The sequence below is a fragment of the Xiphophorus maculatus genome, chromosome 14 (assembly GCF_002775205.1).
Source record: "Xiphophorus maculatus strain JP 163 A chromosome 14, X_maculatus-5.0-male, whole genome shotgun sequence".
Taxonomy (NCBI): Eukaryota; Metazoa; Chordata; class Actinopteri; order Cyprinodontiformes; family Poeciliidae; genus Xiphophorus; species Xiphophorus maculatus.
The window spans coordinates 17615805-17629677 of NC_036456.1; the positions used below are offsets into that span (position 1 = coordinate 17615805).

Below are 13873 nucleotides of genomic sequence, written 5' to 3' on the forward strand. Positions count from 1 at the left end.
AGCCATTAATCACAATGATGTGCAAATTTTCAACAGCACTCCCCCTTTGGGACACGGAGCGAAGGGAGGGGGAGACAAAGAAAACGAGATGCGTAATGTGGCGAGATGAATGAAAGCTGAAAAAAAAAAAAAACAACAGAGGAAGGCATCAGGGGAAATAAATAACGACTTTAAGGTTAGCGGGACGGGAACGGCGGAAAATAAGGAGGCAGGAGGAGGTCTGTGTGATCCAGCAGGAAGGCTGGAGGAGGGGACAGCGGCATTACTCATAAAGTAGCCACTACTAATTTACATCAAGCCATGGGATTCACATGCTTGAAGATGGAGGTGTGTGAGTGAGGCAGCTTGTGAATCCACTTGGAAAAGAGGTGGAGGAGCAAGTGAGTGAGTGAGCGTGTCAGCCCGGGAGTATTTATGTCCTAAAATGCATCGCTGGCATGCAGCTGCATGAGTGATGTGCAAGTCAGTGAGCGTGGTAACAGGAAACAGAAACACATCAAACAAACTGACCTGATTAAACACGTTGTAACCTATAGAGATATATTTAGAACAACAAAAGCTTTCATGTCAAATTTATAGTTAAAGATGCCGCCCTGAGAGAGACCAACAACTGTAAACTTCAAAAAGTCGAGCTCAAACCGAACGCCCACATGCAGAGGAGACGTTGGAGGCACTGCAGACAGCGAGGGAAATGGATCTTCTGTTATATTTGTCGATTCAGACTCATGAATAACCGTCAATGTCTCTTCAGTTTAAGAAGCAGGCAATAACTTCACTCATATGACCTTTATGGTAAGGACAAGACCTTCGATTCTTTTTGGCATTTAATAAATAAGAAATCTCAGTTCAGCTCTACTAAAATGTGAAGGAAAAATATTTGTTGAAGAGCTTTTGTAACTGTAAAAATATAACTGCATGAGACAAGCAAAAGAATAATGTATGTAGCTGCTTGTTACATAGAAAAAACCCAGCAGGAGGACATTTCAATACAATCAGACAATAATACAGAACTCAGCAGCTGGCTTTAAGAAATTCATATTCAAGTTGATGTTTTGTAAAAAATTCAATCATCGTTTCAGGCAAAAGAAATGCTGAAATAGGAAACTGATGGAGCTGCTCAGCTGTATAAGGCTGTTTAATGCAGAGAGCTATATGCAGCAGACAAAACAGAAATAAAACTGTGTGCAAGCTGGTCTGGTCACAAGTTCACATACATTCATTATAGCTTGGCTTTGATTGATCTGAGCCAACAAAACTTTAAAGTTTGACTTGCACTAGATTTTCTCTAATCCACAAAAGTTATAACAGTTCAAATTTTCACAGGTACATCTAAAAACAAATTAAGATTGTAACAAAAAAAAAAAGAACAAGAAAGTAAAACTCATATGTTTATATACAGAGGGTTAAGAATATACCTCCGTGTAATTTTTATAAAAATGTTTGGCACTTTATTTGAAGAGTTCATAAGACTGACATGACATAAACATGACGCAACACCTGTCATGAAAATGAAGGAGTCTTTATGAATATTTACAACTGTTGTCATGAAGTGTTAATTGGTAAATACTGACATTTGAGAGACATTGTCTCACACCAAACAAAAAATTTAAAAAATATATTTTTATAGATGTTACATACTGCAACTTTAAAGGGTTAAAGTAGCTTTAAAAAAAAATCTAAAATTTTTACTGGTCAATTAATATCAACATTAACTGGACAAGGCAAATATAAATGTAATAAAATTCAGGTAACCAGCTTGCTGGGATGTAGGCGAGTGCAGGAGCGACTCACTTATAGACGGCGTTGTCGGGGTAGTTGGTGTAGCCCACAGCGTTGGCCCCCCTCAGCAGCATCTGGAACGGGACGTTTGGGATCAAAGCTCTCAGCTCCTGGAGCCTCTTCCACGGACATTCGGACAAAAATCGCATGGCCACGTCAAAGGTTGCTCCTGCACACACACACACACACACATACACACCCCAGCAGAGAGGAAAACAGGGTTTAGGCTTTCATCTCCATCCTCATCTGTCATCCTGACTTTGATGTCGATTACACAATCAAAGAGAGACACTTCAAACTTATCTCAGGCGCCGCAAACAACACCCACATAGCAGAAATACACAACGATAATGGATGATTGTATAAAATATGATTATGGTTCTTTTCAAAGGAATTTTTAAAATCCAAGAAATGTTGCAGTGAATGAGACGAGGAGAGAGAAAAAAAACAAAAACCAAGCAATCTCTCATTTTTCTTTCTGTGGGAGCAGATAAGGAATTCCTATACCCGTTTATCATATCAGCCGGAAATATTGAAGCCTCCAGCGGTATTCTGCTGATCCAACACTGTCATCATTAAATTTCATTTTCTGGGCACTCATGCGTAAGAACAGAGAGAAAATACTGAGCACAACTGCGGCTCTTATGAGCACTGCAGAAATAAAGCCCCCTCATACAATTTACACCCCCTCCCAATTTAAATTTCAGTCTACGTCAGCATCTCCAAAAGCCCTGGATTGGAGCGGAAATCACTGAGCAGTCTGGATGTTAGACATATTGGTATTACCGTTTCGCTGCACGTGAGATATCCCAACATGAGGCAAAGTGGGGAATTCATGCGAGGCGGCAGACTCTACCCTTATGATTTGATAAAGTGAATGAAGACTGACAGCCGGTCCCACAGGCAGGAAACACGAAGCACAGCCTGATTCCTTTTGGACAGGCAGGAAGCCGCCACTCCGCTGTGAACGTGGGCCACAATAAACCAGATGGAAACAAGTGCAATATGCCCATAACAGCTAAGGAAGCAGAGAGGCATTCAACAAGAAAAACAACCTATTTTGGGAGGCTTCGTATGCCAGATGAAGAGTTCCAGGAATAAAACAAGACAAGGGCTTGTAACTTCCATTATTAGGCAAAGATGAGGTACATTTTGTTGACACAAATACAAAACCTGAAAGCAATGTCATAATTTACAACGATATGTTCTATATGCCTCTTTATATCTGAAGAGGGTGTGAAGGCAAGGCGACGCAGAATGGAATCCGGATTGAGCAAATCTTATGCTACGTTCACACCAAACGCGTTTTGAGCCTTTGGTTCACATTCAAAGTCTATGTGGAGTCGCGTCAAGGCGCGTTTCGCCCGTGTAGCGCTGCACGATTTGAAGCGTTCTGAGCTTTTGTCAAGCTCATCCGACATGTCCAACCCTTAAGTTGGAAAATCTGAACTTTCGCCGCTCAACAAGGAGAAATCCAAATGAGAAATCCTGCAAACGCTAAAATCTGATGCCACTCCATCTTTGTTTACATCTTTAGAGGTTTTCATGTCGTTTCCTTCAGTGCTTCTTGTTGCAGTGCCACCACAGGTGAGGAGGGGAACAGGTTCCTCAATGTGTTTGGTTTGTTTGACACAGTGTGAAAGCAAACTGTTTCAATGTTTCAACTTTGGTCCCCAATTAAACCAAATCTTCTGGACTGTCAGATGGGAAAACACCCAGAGATTCAGAGAACTGGGAGTTGATACTTAGTACAAAAAGGAGTAATAATGCAGGTCAGAACAGGAACATAAATGACTGCATCGGAATATTTCTCCTGAATCCTGGTCATCTTGTATGTTATCACATTTGAGATCAAGACCGTTCTATCATTACTTATTTTTCTTTTGTGACCATTAATGATCAATGATCCATAAAATCAGCATATAGCATTTCTCTTCCTTTTATGTTGTGCTCTATTTCTCCACTCCTCACTTCAAATATGGCCAGGAATACGATTGTGGGCTACAGTTTTGAGCATACCCAACAAAAATGTGTAGAAATCTTTAAATATGTCTTTTAAAGTAAGCATAGTTTCTATTGGGAAGAAAAATCAACTGCCAATATGAACGGTACACGCATTCCTGAGCTCTTAAATTTTCTTTAGCCAATGATGGAGAGCAAATAAAGGTTAAAAATGACTCATCCAAAAGTCTATCCACTGAGTTACATAAGAAACATCAAAGCATTTATCTCACTTTTTACTCAAATTGCAATTACACATGCTAATAAATCTGATACTTTTACAGCTGGGTCAATTTCTATGTCATCTGAGATTTCCTTTTGTTGCTCTGGATTAATCGAGCCGCCTTTTCTCTTCAAACTCAAACTGTTTCTGCATGACAAAGCAAAAAACTAAAACAATACGGTTTCCTTTACATTGTCTTAAAAACGTGTGCAGCTCAAACAGAAGGAGCTGCATTGTGTGACCCAGTTCATTTTAATGTATCTTCCACACAGCAGCGAGGAACGCTATATCGGGAAGGGACTTAATCCTCAAAGGGCTTTCACAGGCTTAATCTCTTCAATGATTCATTCTGCCTCTAAGCATCTGCAACATGTGAAGGCAATATTCCCTCTCTAAGACCACAAAAGTGTTAAAAACAAAACATCGTTGCATGGGGACACATGGTTCAATATTCAAAAATTAATCGGTCCCTCGAGCGATCCATTCTGGACACCAGTGAGGCCAGTAGAGATCAGAGACGTTCAGTTTCTCTGATCACTCTCTGATTACTGGGCTGCATTTAGGGAAATCGTATCAGGACGGCTGCAGGATCCATTCCTCCTGTGGCCGTTCACTGATTTACGAGGGTCTATTTAGAGGTTCTGCTACAAGCCGTCGCAGTGGGGCAACACATACTGGAGATGAACCTTTCACTGCACTGTAGTCTAATTAGTGTTTAGCAAACTCAATGAGGTGGTAATGTTTCCTGACAACTGCTAAATATTAGATCTGAAGGTTTTAAAAGAGAGAATTCATTTTATCAGGTAAAACGAGGAAGAAACAAATCGCTTAGTTTGTTTTCTTGTTGCTGAACAGAAAATAACCTTCAAAAACAGATAAAAACAAGAAAGGAGGCTTTAAGCCAGCAGGCTGAGGACAGCAAGGCAGATCCTGGAGTCTTTACTTAAAAATTAACGTCCAATTTGAAGCAAAAAGTGTCCCATGAGAAATTAAAATGACTAAGTGCAAAGCTGGGAGGAATCTCTTATGAGAACAGAACAAAGTGATGATGAGAAATTACATTTTGGTCTGGTGCAAACTGAAAGAGACAGAAAACATGACTTCTCCTAATGTGAAAATAGATGAAAGCATAAATATCCGACTAAGAACTGTCTGTCACTTTTAATGGCCTTGCAGGGTTGCAGATTTGGTCAAATCAAACTTATCCATGTAGAAGTTATCCAACAACAATCCAGCTGTTTGACTTTACATCCAAACGTTCCGGTTCTACCAAATTGAGCAAAAAACAAAAAGCTGGACTTTTTATATTTAATCAGGAACTTAATTATTTTGAAGGTTGTGTTTTATTCCCACAGGTGATTGCATCGTTTTGGGAATACAGGATGACTGAATGGTGAAGCACTCACCTTCTTTATCAGGTACATGTCTTTACCTGCATGTCAGGCAATCATTGGCAGCATTTTAAAGCCTTTAGTCAGCGAGTCGGGGTTAAGACGACCTGCTGAAATTCAAAGTGGGGATGAGAGTGGATTTTAGAGAGTTTGATCATTCAGAAACTGATGATCTACTGGGATCTGCAGGTTTACAGTGTGATAAAAATTCCTTGTTTATGTCAAAACTGTTTTGAGAGAATTAAAAGTAGCTCAATTACCTGCTTGATGCATCCAAAGTACGCAGAAATAACACATGAAAGCACAACTTGGGCTACATTCACACAGCAGGTCAGTTGGGCTCAAATCCAACTTTTTTCTTTTACCACGTCTGATTTTTTCATGGCTGTCTGAACGGCCCATTTCCAATCTTTTCACTTCCCCCCCAAAAAAACTATTAGTGCCACTTTCATATAAGATACTAATCCAATACTTTTCTGCAGTCTGAATGGTCATGTCATGCTTTATTTGACCTGAGAAATGCAACATAATTCTCCACCAGAAGCAATAAATCCAGACAAAACTAATATGGACACTTTACGATTTTACCATATATGTCCAATATAAATGATTACATACAAATATAATACAGGGGACTTTGAGAAATCAGGTTGCTACAGGCTTGCCATGGTGTGACAATACAGTATAACATTACAATTCAAATCCTTCAGACTTATTCTTATTTTCTCAGACGTTTTTATTCCACTCTGCTTCAGCTTGAAAGCAGATGAGTTCATCCCAGTAAAGGTTTCCAGTGAAAAACATTTTGAAAACTGGTTTTGACTCTATAATAGTCTCAGTTCATGAGGCACATTTTCAAACATGAGCCTGTTTTTTATGTTTGACAATGTGAACATAATTCAAGAAAATATTAACTCTGTGTTCAAGTAATTAAATTTTTCTTTCAAATATTTTTTGAACAGGGAGTAAAGCCTCAAATTAATCGGTTTTTTGCACTTATTGAGACTTAAATACTTAAATTGTTAACTTTTGAATAATGCAGAGCCCCTTTTTAAACAGTAAGTTATCAGAGCATTTACATCTGAGAAAAATAAAGCAGGCATTTAAATTATATAAATAATAAAATTAGGTTTGAGAGATTGTTTGAAGATTTATAACTCCACTTTAAATGCTTTTAATACACAAAATTAAACCAGGAAGAGAAACATTGCTTCTTTAAATACCTAAATTATTAAACTAAAATAAAATGTTGCAGAAAAATTTAGCATGGATAGCTACTACTATCCATGCTAAATCTACTATCCATCTTACTTTTATAGTAAAAGCTATAGTAGCTTTTGACTCACATGCAGGAAGGGATCATTTCTCAAGAGACCTCGCCTCATTCCTCTTACATTTGTTGTAGCTCAGGAAAACAAATGAATCTGATGCACAAAAGCTCGTAACATCAGCCCTTTGCAGAACTGTCATGTTAGAGTTGTTTACCGTCCTCCAACGCTCGTCTCATATCTGAATTCAGCGATGCTCTTCTGCCGTCGTATAAGTGGATGTATATCCTGTTTCTCTGACTTCCTCGTGAAGACGAAAGCCCGTTTACACTTCAAGAGATTTCACTGACAAAAGATTTCAGACCTGACACCCAGCACAGATCAGACACGAGTTCTGTCATAAAGAGGCCGACACAAAGTGAGGTGTATTTACCGTTCACTCGGATGCAGAAACTCGTTAGATTCATGTGCAGTGTGTGATCCCAGCCTTTACCGGTGCAGTTGCTCTCATTAACGCCGCACAGTCTGCTAATTATTGGGTGGAATCCTTCAAGGCCTGGGCACAACGAGGTTGTGTTTCCATGGATTTTATTGGCGTTTTAGCACATCCCATTAATACTTGATCTGGTTAAAAAATAAAAAAAATTTGAGGCTGAAAGTTCGTGATACTGTTGGGCTGCTGCAGTTGTGTGTAAGAAGGACCAGAAAACCAATGAAGAGCATCAGATCAGGGAGATGGCCCCAATTTTTACAAAAGGAAAAGCCATTAGCCATTTTATTGGTGACGTACAGACAGGAGGAACAGGCTCCCATAGAGTGGCAGCCAGTGCAGCTAGTGAGAGGTTGATCAATCCAAGGGGAGGCTCTGCTGCCTCACCGGCTTTGCTTCCGAGCGTTTGAATAGGAAAATGCAAAACTTCTGACATTCTGAAGAAAAAATAATCAGAATTGGTTAAGCTAAATGAAACATAGGTACTTTATAGTACAAACCACAGGATGAAAATAGCAATATAAATGATCTTATAGGCTCTGCCTCACCTGGCCGCACGTCACTGTGTTGGTTGTGTTTTATCCCAAAAAATGTGGGATAAAAGCTAAAGAAAAATGGCAGATCTTGAAGCGTGTTTGTTTTCAAGATCTGGTCCGATTAACATTAACATTACATTAACTCTTAATTTAAGATTTGAGGTTTATAAATTCCAAAAATTGGTAGGCAGTTCCCAAAAACTTTAATTTCTGAGCAGAATGTGAAAGCCACTGTTACTAAATGCAGTTCTGAGGGTTTGAATCTCACTAAAACTCTCACACAGAGCCGTGAATGTGATCTCTCTCTCAGAGCAGCTGCTTTTAGGTTTAGAAGTAAATGAGTTGCGGTGGCTCAGCTATCCAATCAGAACGCCTCCTGAAGGTTTCCATATTTATCTGGCATTTCACACAGGGAGAGAAGAAGATGGAGAAGAACCAGAACTGTCTTCTGGTCTGGGAGCAGCTTAGGATCCACTAGGACAGCCAAGCTCAAATACACACAAGCAAAAATTAAAGGCTTACTCAAATTTGATAGATTTTTTCGCTTCAGCTATGTTGGAATTGCACACAAAACCATCAGGCATGATTTTTATGTCTTTGTGAACAGCTACTCTGCTTCTCCAAGCTTCTGCTGTCCAGACAGCGCTGTCTACCATTGGATCAACCTTTACAGATATATGGAAATGGTCCCTGATGTTGAGTTTGGGGGCATTCATGCCAACCCTGCTTGGACCTGCTTAGCAACAAACTCTGATGCAGACCAAACAAAACAACCTAGGTCACGATTCTGTTCAAGTGAACTCTGGTGCTGTTTGAATGCATATTTGAATGCCAAATGGACTCCAAAAGCAGGAAGTGGACTATAGCACAGGGCATTCTGGGTAAATACAATTAACACAAATATTTGAGTCAAGAACTAGCGGGAAAAATGGCTTGTAGTCTTTTACCACCAACAAAAGAGAAATCCTACAACCACTGAAATCTGATGCCGTTCAATTTTTGTTTTTATTTGGTGAAGAAGGAAGTTGCACTCATGTCTTCTTCAGAGGATTTTGTGTCGTTTCCTTCAGTGGTACTTGATGCAGCGCCCCCACAGGCGAGGAGGGGAACAGATTGCTCAGTGCGTTTGGCTTGTTTAACTCACTGCAGTGTGAATATGAACCGCAGCAGATAAAAATTTAACAAATGTTGCCAATTTGGTTCCCAATCAAACCAAATCTACCAGACTATGAGGTGTGGAAACAACCTTTTTCACGTTATATGCCTTAAAATGATAAATTTACGTTATATGTCGCTGAGAAGACGATGTTCTGGGTTCCCTCTCCTCTAAGTGGTTCTACTGCTGCCGAATCTCTGATAAGCAGAAGACAATGAAGAGACTGCTTCAGGAGTAATTCACAACATTTTTAGTATGATGGGATAAAAAGAGCTTCACCACTCTAAGTGAAAGGTGTCAAGGCAATATCCATCTGTTATTGAAATTCAGTTTTTCTGCAGCAGTAAAATCATAAAGTGAGACTGGTGGAGAAAATTTTATCCAAATATAAAAAAATTGACAAGGTTTACTCATCTCTTGTTTGAATTGCAACAAAGGCTGAGATAAAAACATTAGTGGGGGGGAAGCCTGCTAAATGTCTGTTATCAGTGAAGTAAACCCTCTGATTGGTCAGTGGGAGATTTAGTGCTGCTTTTAAAAGTCTCAGCGATCGCTCCATCCTGCTGAGCTTAAAGCCAGAGACAAAGCATTACTGATCCGGAATCCTCCCAGTCAGGTTGTGTTACACCTTGATTCAAAATAATGGGAATCTACATCTCAATGTAAAGATGCAAGATGAGGAAGACTGTAAAAGGTATTCATCTGTTTTAGTCAAAGCAATTCTACCGTTCAGGACTGGTTTACAAAATGTAATGAGGTGCACATCAGTGAGGCTCTCCTGATATAAATTCAGCTATTTTCTACAAGGTAAAACACTGATGTTAATAGTCTCAGCACTCATTCAACCATTTGTTTTATTCTGACTGCTTTCGCAAAGCTAAAGTGAATTAATATCATCCTTTTTGAGTGAGTCTTGTAAGAAAATGTATGAATTTAAGAGAAATTTAACTCCAAAAATATGATTAACTATGTATTTAATATCCTAATTACTGTAGTAAGCTGCCTTCTGACATATTCAGGAATGTCAAACTCATTCTCATTTTGGGCCAAATAAAGGGCCAGTTGAGCCAGAATGTATTGATGAAACCTGTTCACAAACTGTTAATATATTAAACAATTCTTAAAGTTAAATAATATTGAACATCTTTTCAGACCCTCCAGGGGTTTTCAGTTATTTTGTGGTTTGTGTTTGTGGTACTACTTTGGAAATATTTGCGCCTATTTATGTTGGTAAATGCGATTTTGTTTTATTACTCTCTGTATAGATCATGGACTATAATCAGGACTAACGCAGCTGTTTAGTATAAGTAAGAAAGTTTTTGACAATTTTTGAGAAAAATCTGCAATAAACTCCCAACTGTGCACAAAAAGCAGTGTGTGGATTTTTTGTGAATTCCCACCATAATTCACAAGAAACTGGAGGGACTGATTGATATAATTTGGCAGTAAAAGAATAAAAACTGCATTGATTTGACTAATAAAATAATATTTAAGCACACTTAGTGCTAGTCTAGAATATAGAGGGCCACATAAAAAGCTATGGCGGGCCAGATTTGGCCCACAGGTCTTGGGTTTGACCCATGTGCTCTAAGTGGTGCTTTATGATCTGCTGCCAAAATAAAAATTAGATTTCAAGCATTTTAAGGAAATTTTTTTCCCAACATTGAGTCAAGTACTGAAATAAAAAGCCAAACCAACAAAGGTTGTTGCATAGTTCTGATTTCCATTAAAGCCTTAGAAACAATAAAAGAACAATTCCTCTGAGGTTTTTTTTGTTTTGTTTTTTACAATAACTGCAGATTAAATGTTTCAATCTGGAAACTTGTCCCAAGTGTTCGTGGGTTCAAACCGGAGAAAATGCCTGTTTTTCCAAACCTGCTCAAAGCGACCCAAATTCATGTTATAAAGAAAGGAGCTCAAACCTGATGCACACGTTTTCTTTCTGTCCAATTTCAGAGTAATTGCATCTTCTGCTCAGACATGATTGAATTGTTCATGCCTTGTGAAGTTTCATTGACAAGTGAATTTCTGCGATGACTAAAGGCAGGGGAAAGGTATAATCATTTTCTTTGTGGAAACTCACTGGAAAGACTTTTCTGTTTGTTGGGTTGAAAGAATAAAACTAAAGTAGGTTTTAAATGTCAAGATTTTCACAGTTTTGTGTAAAATAACTGAGCTGCACTTAAATCAATGAAGTCTGGAACAGATCCATTGTTTTCCTAATATTCTGAAATGTTTTTCTTACTTCCTCACTTCAATTTTACTTCACTAGAAAAATAATCTGAACAGACTCAGTAGATTGCAGCTCAGATTAATCGACCAGAGGCCAAAACTGGAACAATTTTTTCTGATGAACCTAAAGGTGATCGCCATTTCATAAACTGAAAATCATATTTTTATGATTATTAAGTGCATAAAAACCAACAAATTCAATGTTTTTGAGCTGTAAGAGTTATAAACATGCTGTAACCTGATGCAGTCTGAGGTTAGTAAAGCAATAAAACCTTCAGTTTAGATATTGACTCCAAACTATAACAAAAACAAAGAGCTGTAGTGCGACGCCAACGTTCTTCTTCTGCACATGTAGGTCGCTTTGGGATGTAAACCACTCACTCAGGACTAAGCATGGTAAATGCAATGAATATAATAATCATAATTAAATAAGAAACAGGTTATTTTAATCATATTTTAATAATAAAGTATTGTGATCATTAGTTCTTTTATATTTGAGCAACTCACGTTTAGGAATGTGATTTTGATGCACAATAATTATTTTCTGTTGGATTTAAAGCTTCTTCTACCAAAGACACTGGAGTATATTGTTTCCTTTCATAAACATAAAAAGGAAAAATATTTGTTTTGCAAGTGGAGTGGTTCTAGCAAAAGAAACAAACACTGAACTTCAGTATATTCATATTTTAGACCAATCACAGAACCTTCTTTAAAAACTGATTCCATCCAATTAAACGACTTTATGAGTAGAAATGGGATTTTGTAAGTTTTCCAGTCTGCCTTTAAACGTCGACATGGTGCTGAATCAGCAACGGCTGAAGGTTTTTAATGATGTTAGCGATTGATTCTGGATACTTTTAGGCCTAATGGCATCATTAGATACTGTTGACCAAGCCATTATTTTACCCTGTTGGAGGACTAGGAGCATTTGGCTGGTTTTGTTCAAACCTGCAGGACAGCAATTCCTCAGAAAACTTTGTTTTTTATTTTATTCCAGTACTTTATTTATGTAATGTTTTATCTGTTTATCACTGTACATCACTCTGTTTAAATTGCTTGTTAAAAGGGCAGCATTACGAAAAATTGACTTTTTTTTAGCTTTCATATCATGTTATACTATCCCTTCATCAAAACTTATTTTTTTCTTTGAGAATTTCTTTAATCTCCATGGCAACCAGTCAGTTTTTCAAAATGTCTGGGTGGACCAAGCTCCACTTTTGAAATGCAGCTCCATTTTCTACGCTTCTGCCACACAGAAATTTAGTGACTCCCCCACTGCACTCCTTCAGACTAGCCAGCAGTAATTAGCAAACACCTGATTGAACTGTGCATCTGCTGAGCTCATTATGCGAGTAATGCAGGTAGAAACGATGTTAAATGTTAATACAGGAGCGATGTTGTGATGACTTCCTGAAGGCAGAGTTTCAGAAAGCGCAGGAGTTTTTAAAGAGAAAAACTCCCAATTTTTAAGAAGATAAATTACAAAGTCAAAATACTTCTAATTCATATTTCATATATGCAGCATTTTTATAACAACTGAAGGTAACATAGTTACTTAATTGTGCTATAAAATGATTTTTGTGGCTGGAAAACACAAGATGTGTTTCAAAAACAAAAGGTATTTTGATCCTTACAGTTGCAATAACCTCATGTAACAAAACGTTTTCACAAAGGAGTTTAAATGTGCTACAGCAGCAACTTTGACGTCCATGTGTACATGAAGCAGAAGTGAGCTCACCTCCCCAGTTCTCCAGGCTGAACAGGTTGCTAAAGTTGTGGCTGACGAACGGCGAGATCTTCTTGAGGTCGTGAGTGCGAACCCTCGTCGCCAGAAGCGACTGGTGGGCGTCCCTGAATGTGGTGTCCATTAGCAGCAGACCCTGGTGAGCCCGCACCGCCTTGGCGAATCCCTCAGGGCCGTCGCGCAGCAGGACGTCGCGGAAACCCACAGGTGGGTCGCCTGAGAGGGAGACGGAACGAAACGAGGGAAGGATTGAGGTTAACGGAGTGAACAAAGCAGGAACCAGAAAGAACGATCCGTTTACAAACACGCACCGATAAATAATCTATAATTTAACGTTCTAATAATACACCAAGTGAAATATCGACTAACCTACAGAAGGACTAGTGGGCGTGATTTTTATAAATCCTTACATATAAAAGCAGAATAAAACACTCAACAGATTTATTTGCACTGTCTGTGCATATTTAATGTTAACAAAGTGTTAAGCTGAGATAACAAGATAATTTTATCAAGATTAATGACGAAGTAATTGAGCATAATGATTATAAGTGTTTCACCCTAAAAATAAACTAACATTGTTACATTTTGTTCTTCATATTTTAATCAACCATAAGCCTGAGGCATATGACTTACCAGATACACTCACCCACCAATTATAACTATGTTCAGATTGGTTTCAGTGACTCATGTGATGAAGTGGAGAACAGAAAATAACCAAATGTGTTACTATATACGTTCCAGGTAAAAAGGAATTGGTTCCAGTATAAACACACACATCATGCATCTATAAATGGTCAATCTTCTACGGTGGGAAACCAGTTTTTACTCTTCGTGCAGAGAAGAGTTTTGTTGATGAAAATTTCAGTGCTTTCATCCAAAGCTGTTAGTTAGGCCACTTAACTCTGACCCATGAATCACTGCGGCATAAAAAGACTGGAAACAGTATTTTAGCACCAAGGTTAATCCCAGTGGCTTTCAATCACGGTCTTCAGGATTTACTGTCATGCACGTTTTAAGTGTTAAATAAATGGGTGATTGTCACGTTATGTAGCA

At 38.4% G+C, this 13873-nt stretch overlaps 1 protein-coding gene across 1 annotated transcript in view; it reads right to left on the reverse strand.

Moving 5' to 3' along the window:
- Positions 1–13873, reverse strand: part of pc (pyruvate carboxylase) — a 371443-nt gene that overhangs the window by 55410 nt on the left and 302160 nt on the right. The window contains exons 15-16 of the mRNA XM_023345780.1: positions 12815–13036; positions 1792–1948 (exon numbers count right to left, since the gene is read on the reverse strand). Coding sequence (XP_023201548.1) covers positions 1792–1948; positions 12815–13036 — 379 coding nt within the window. The remainder of the gene's footprint in view (positions 1–1791; positions 1949–12814; positions 13037–13873) is intronic.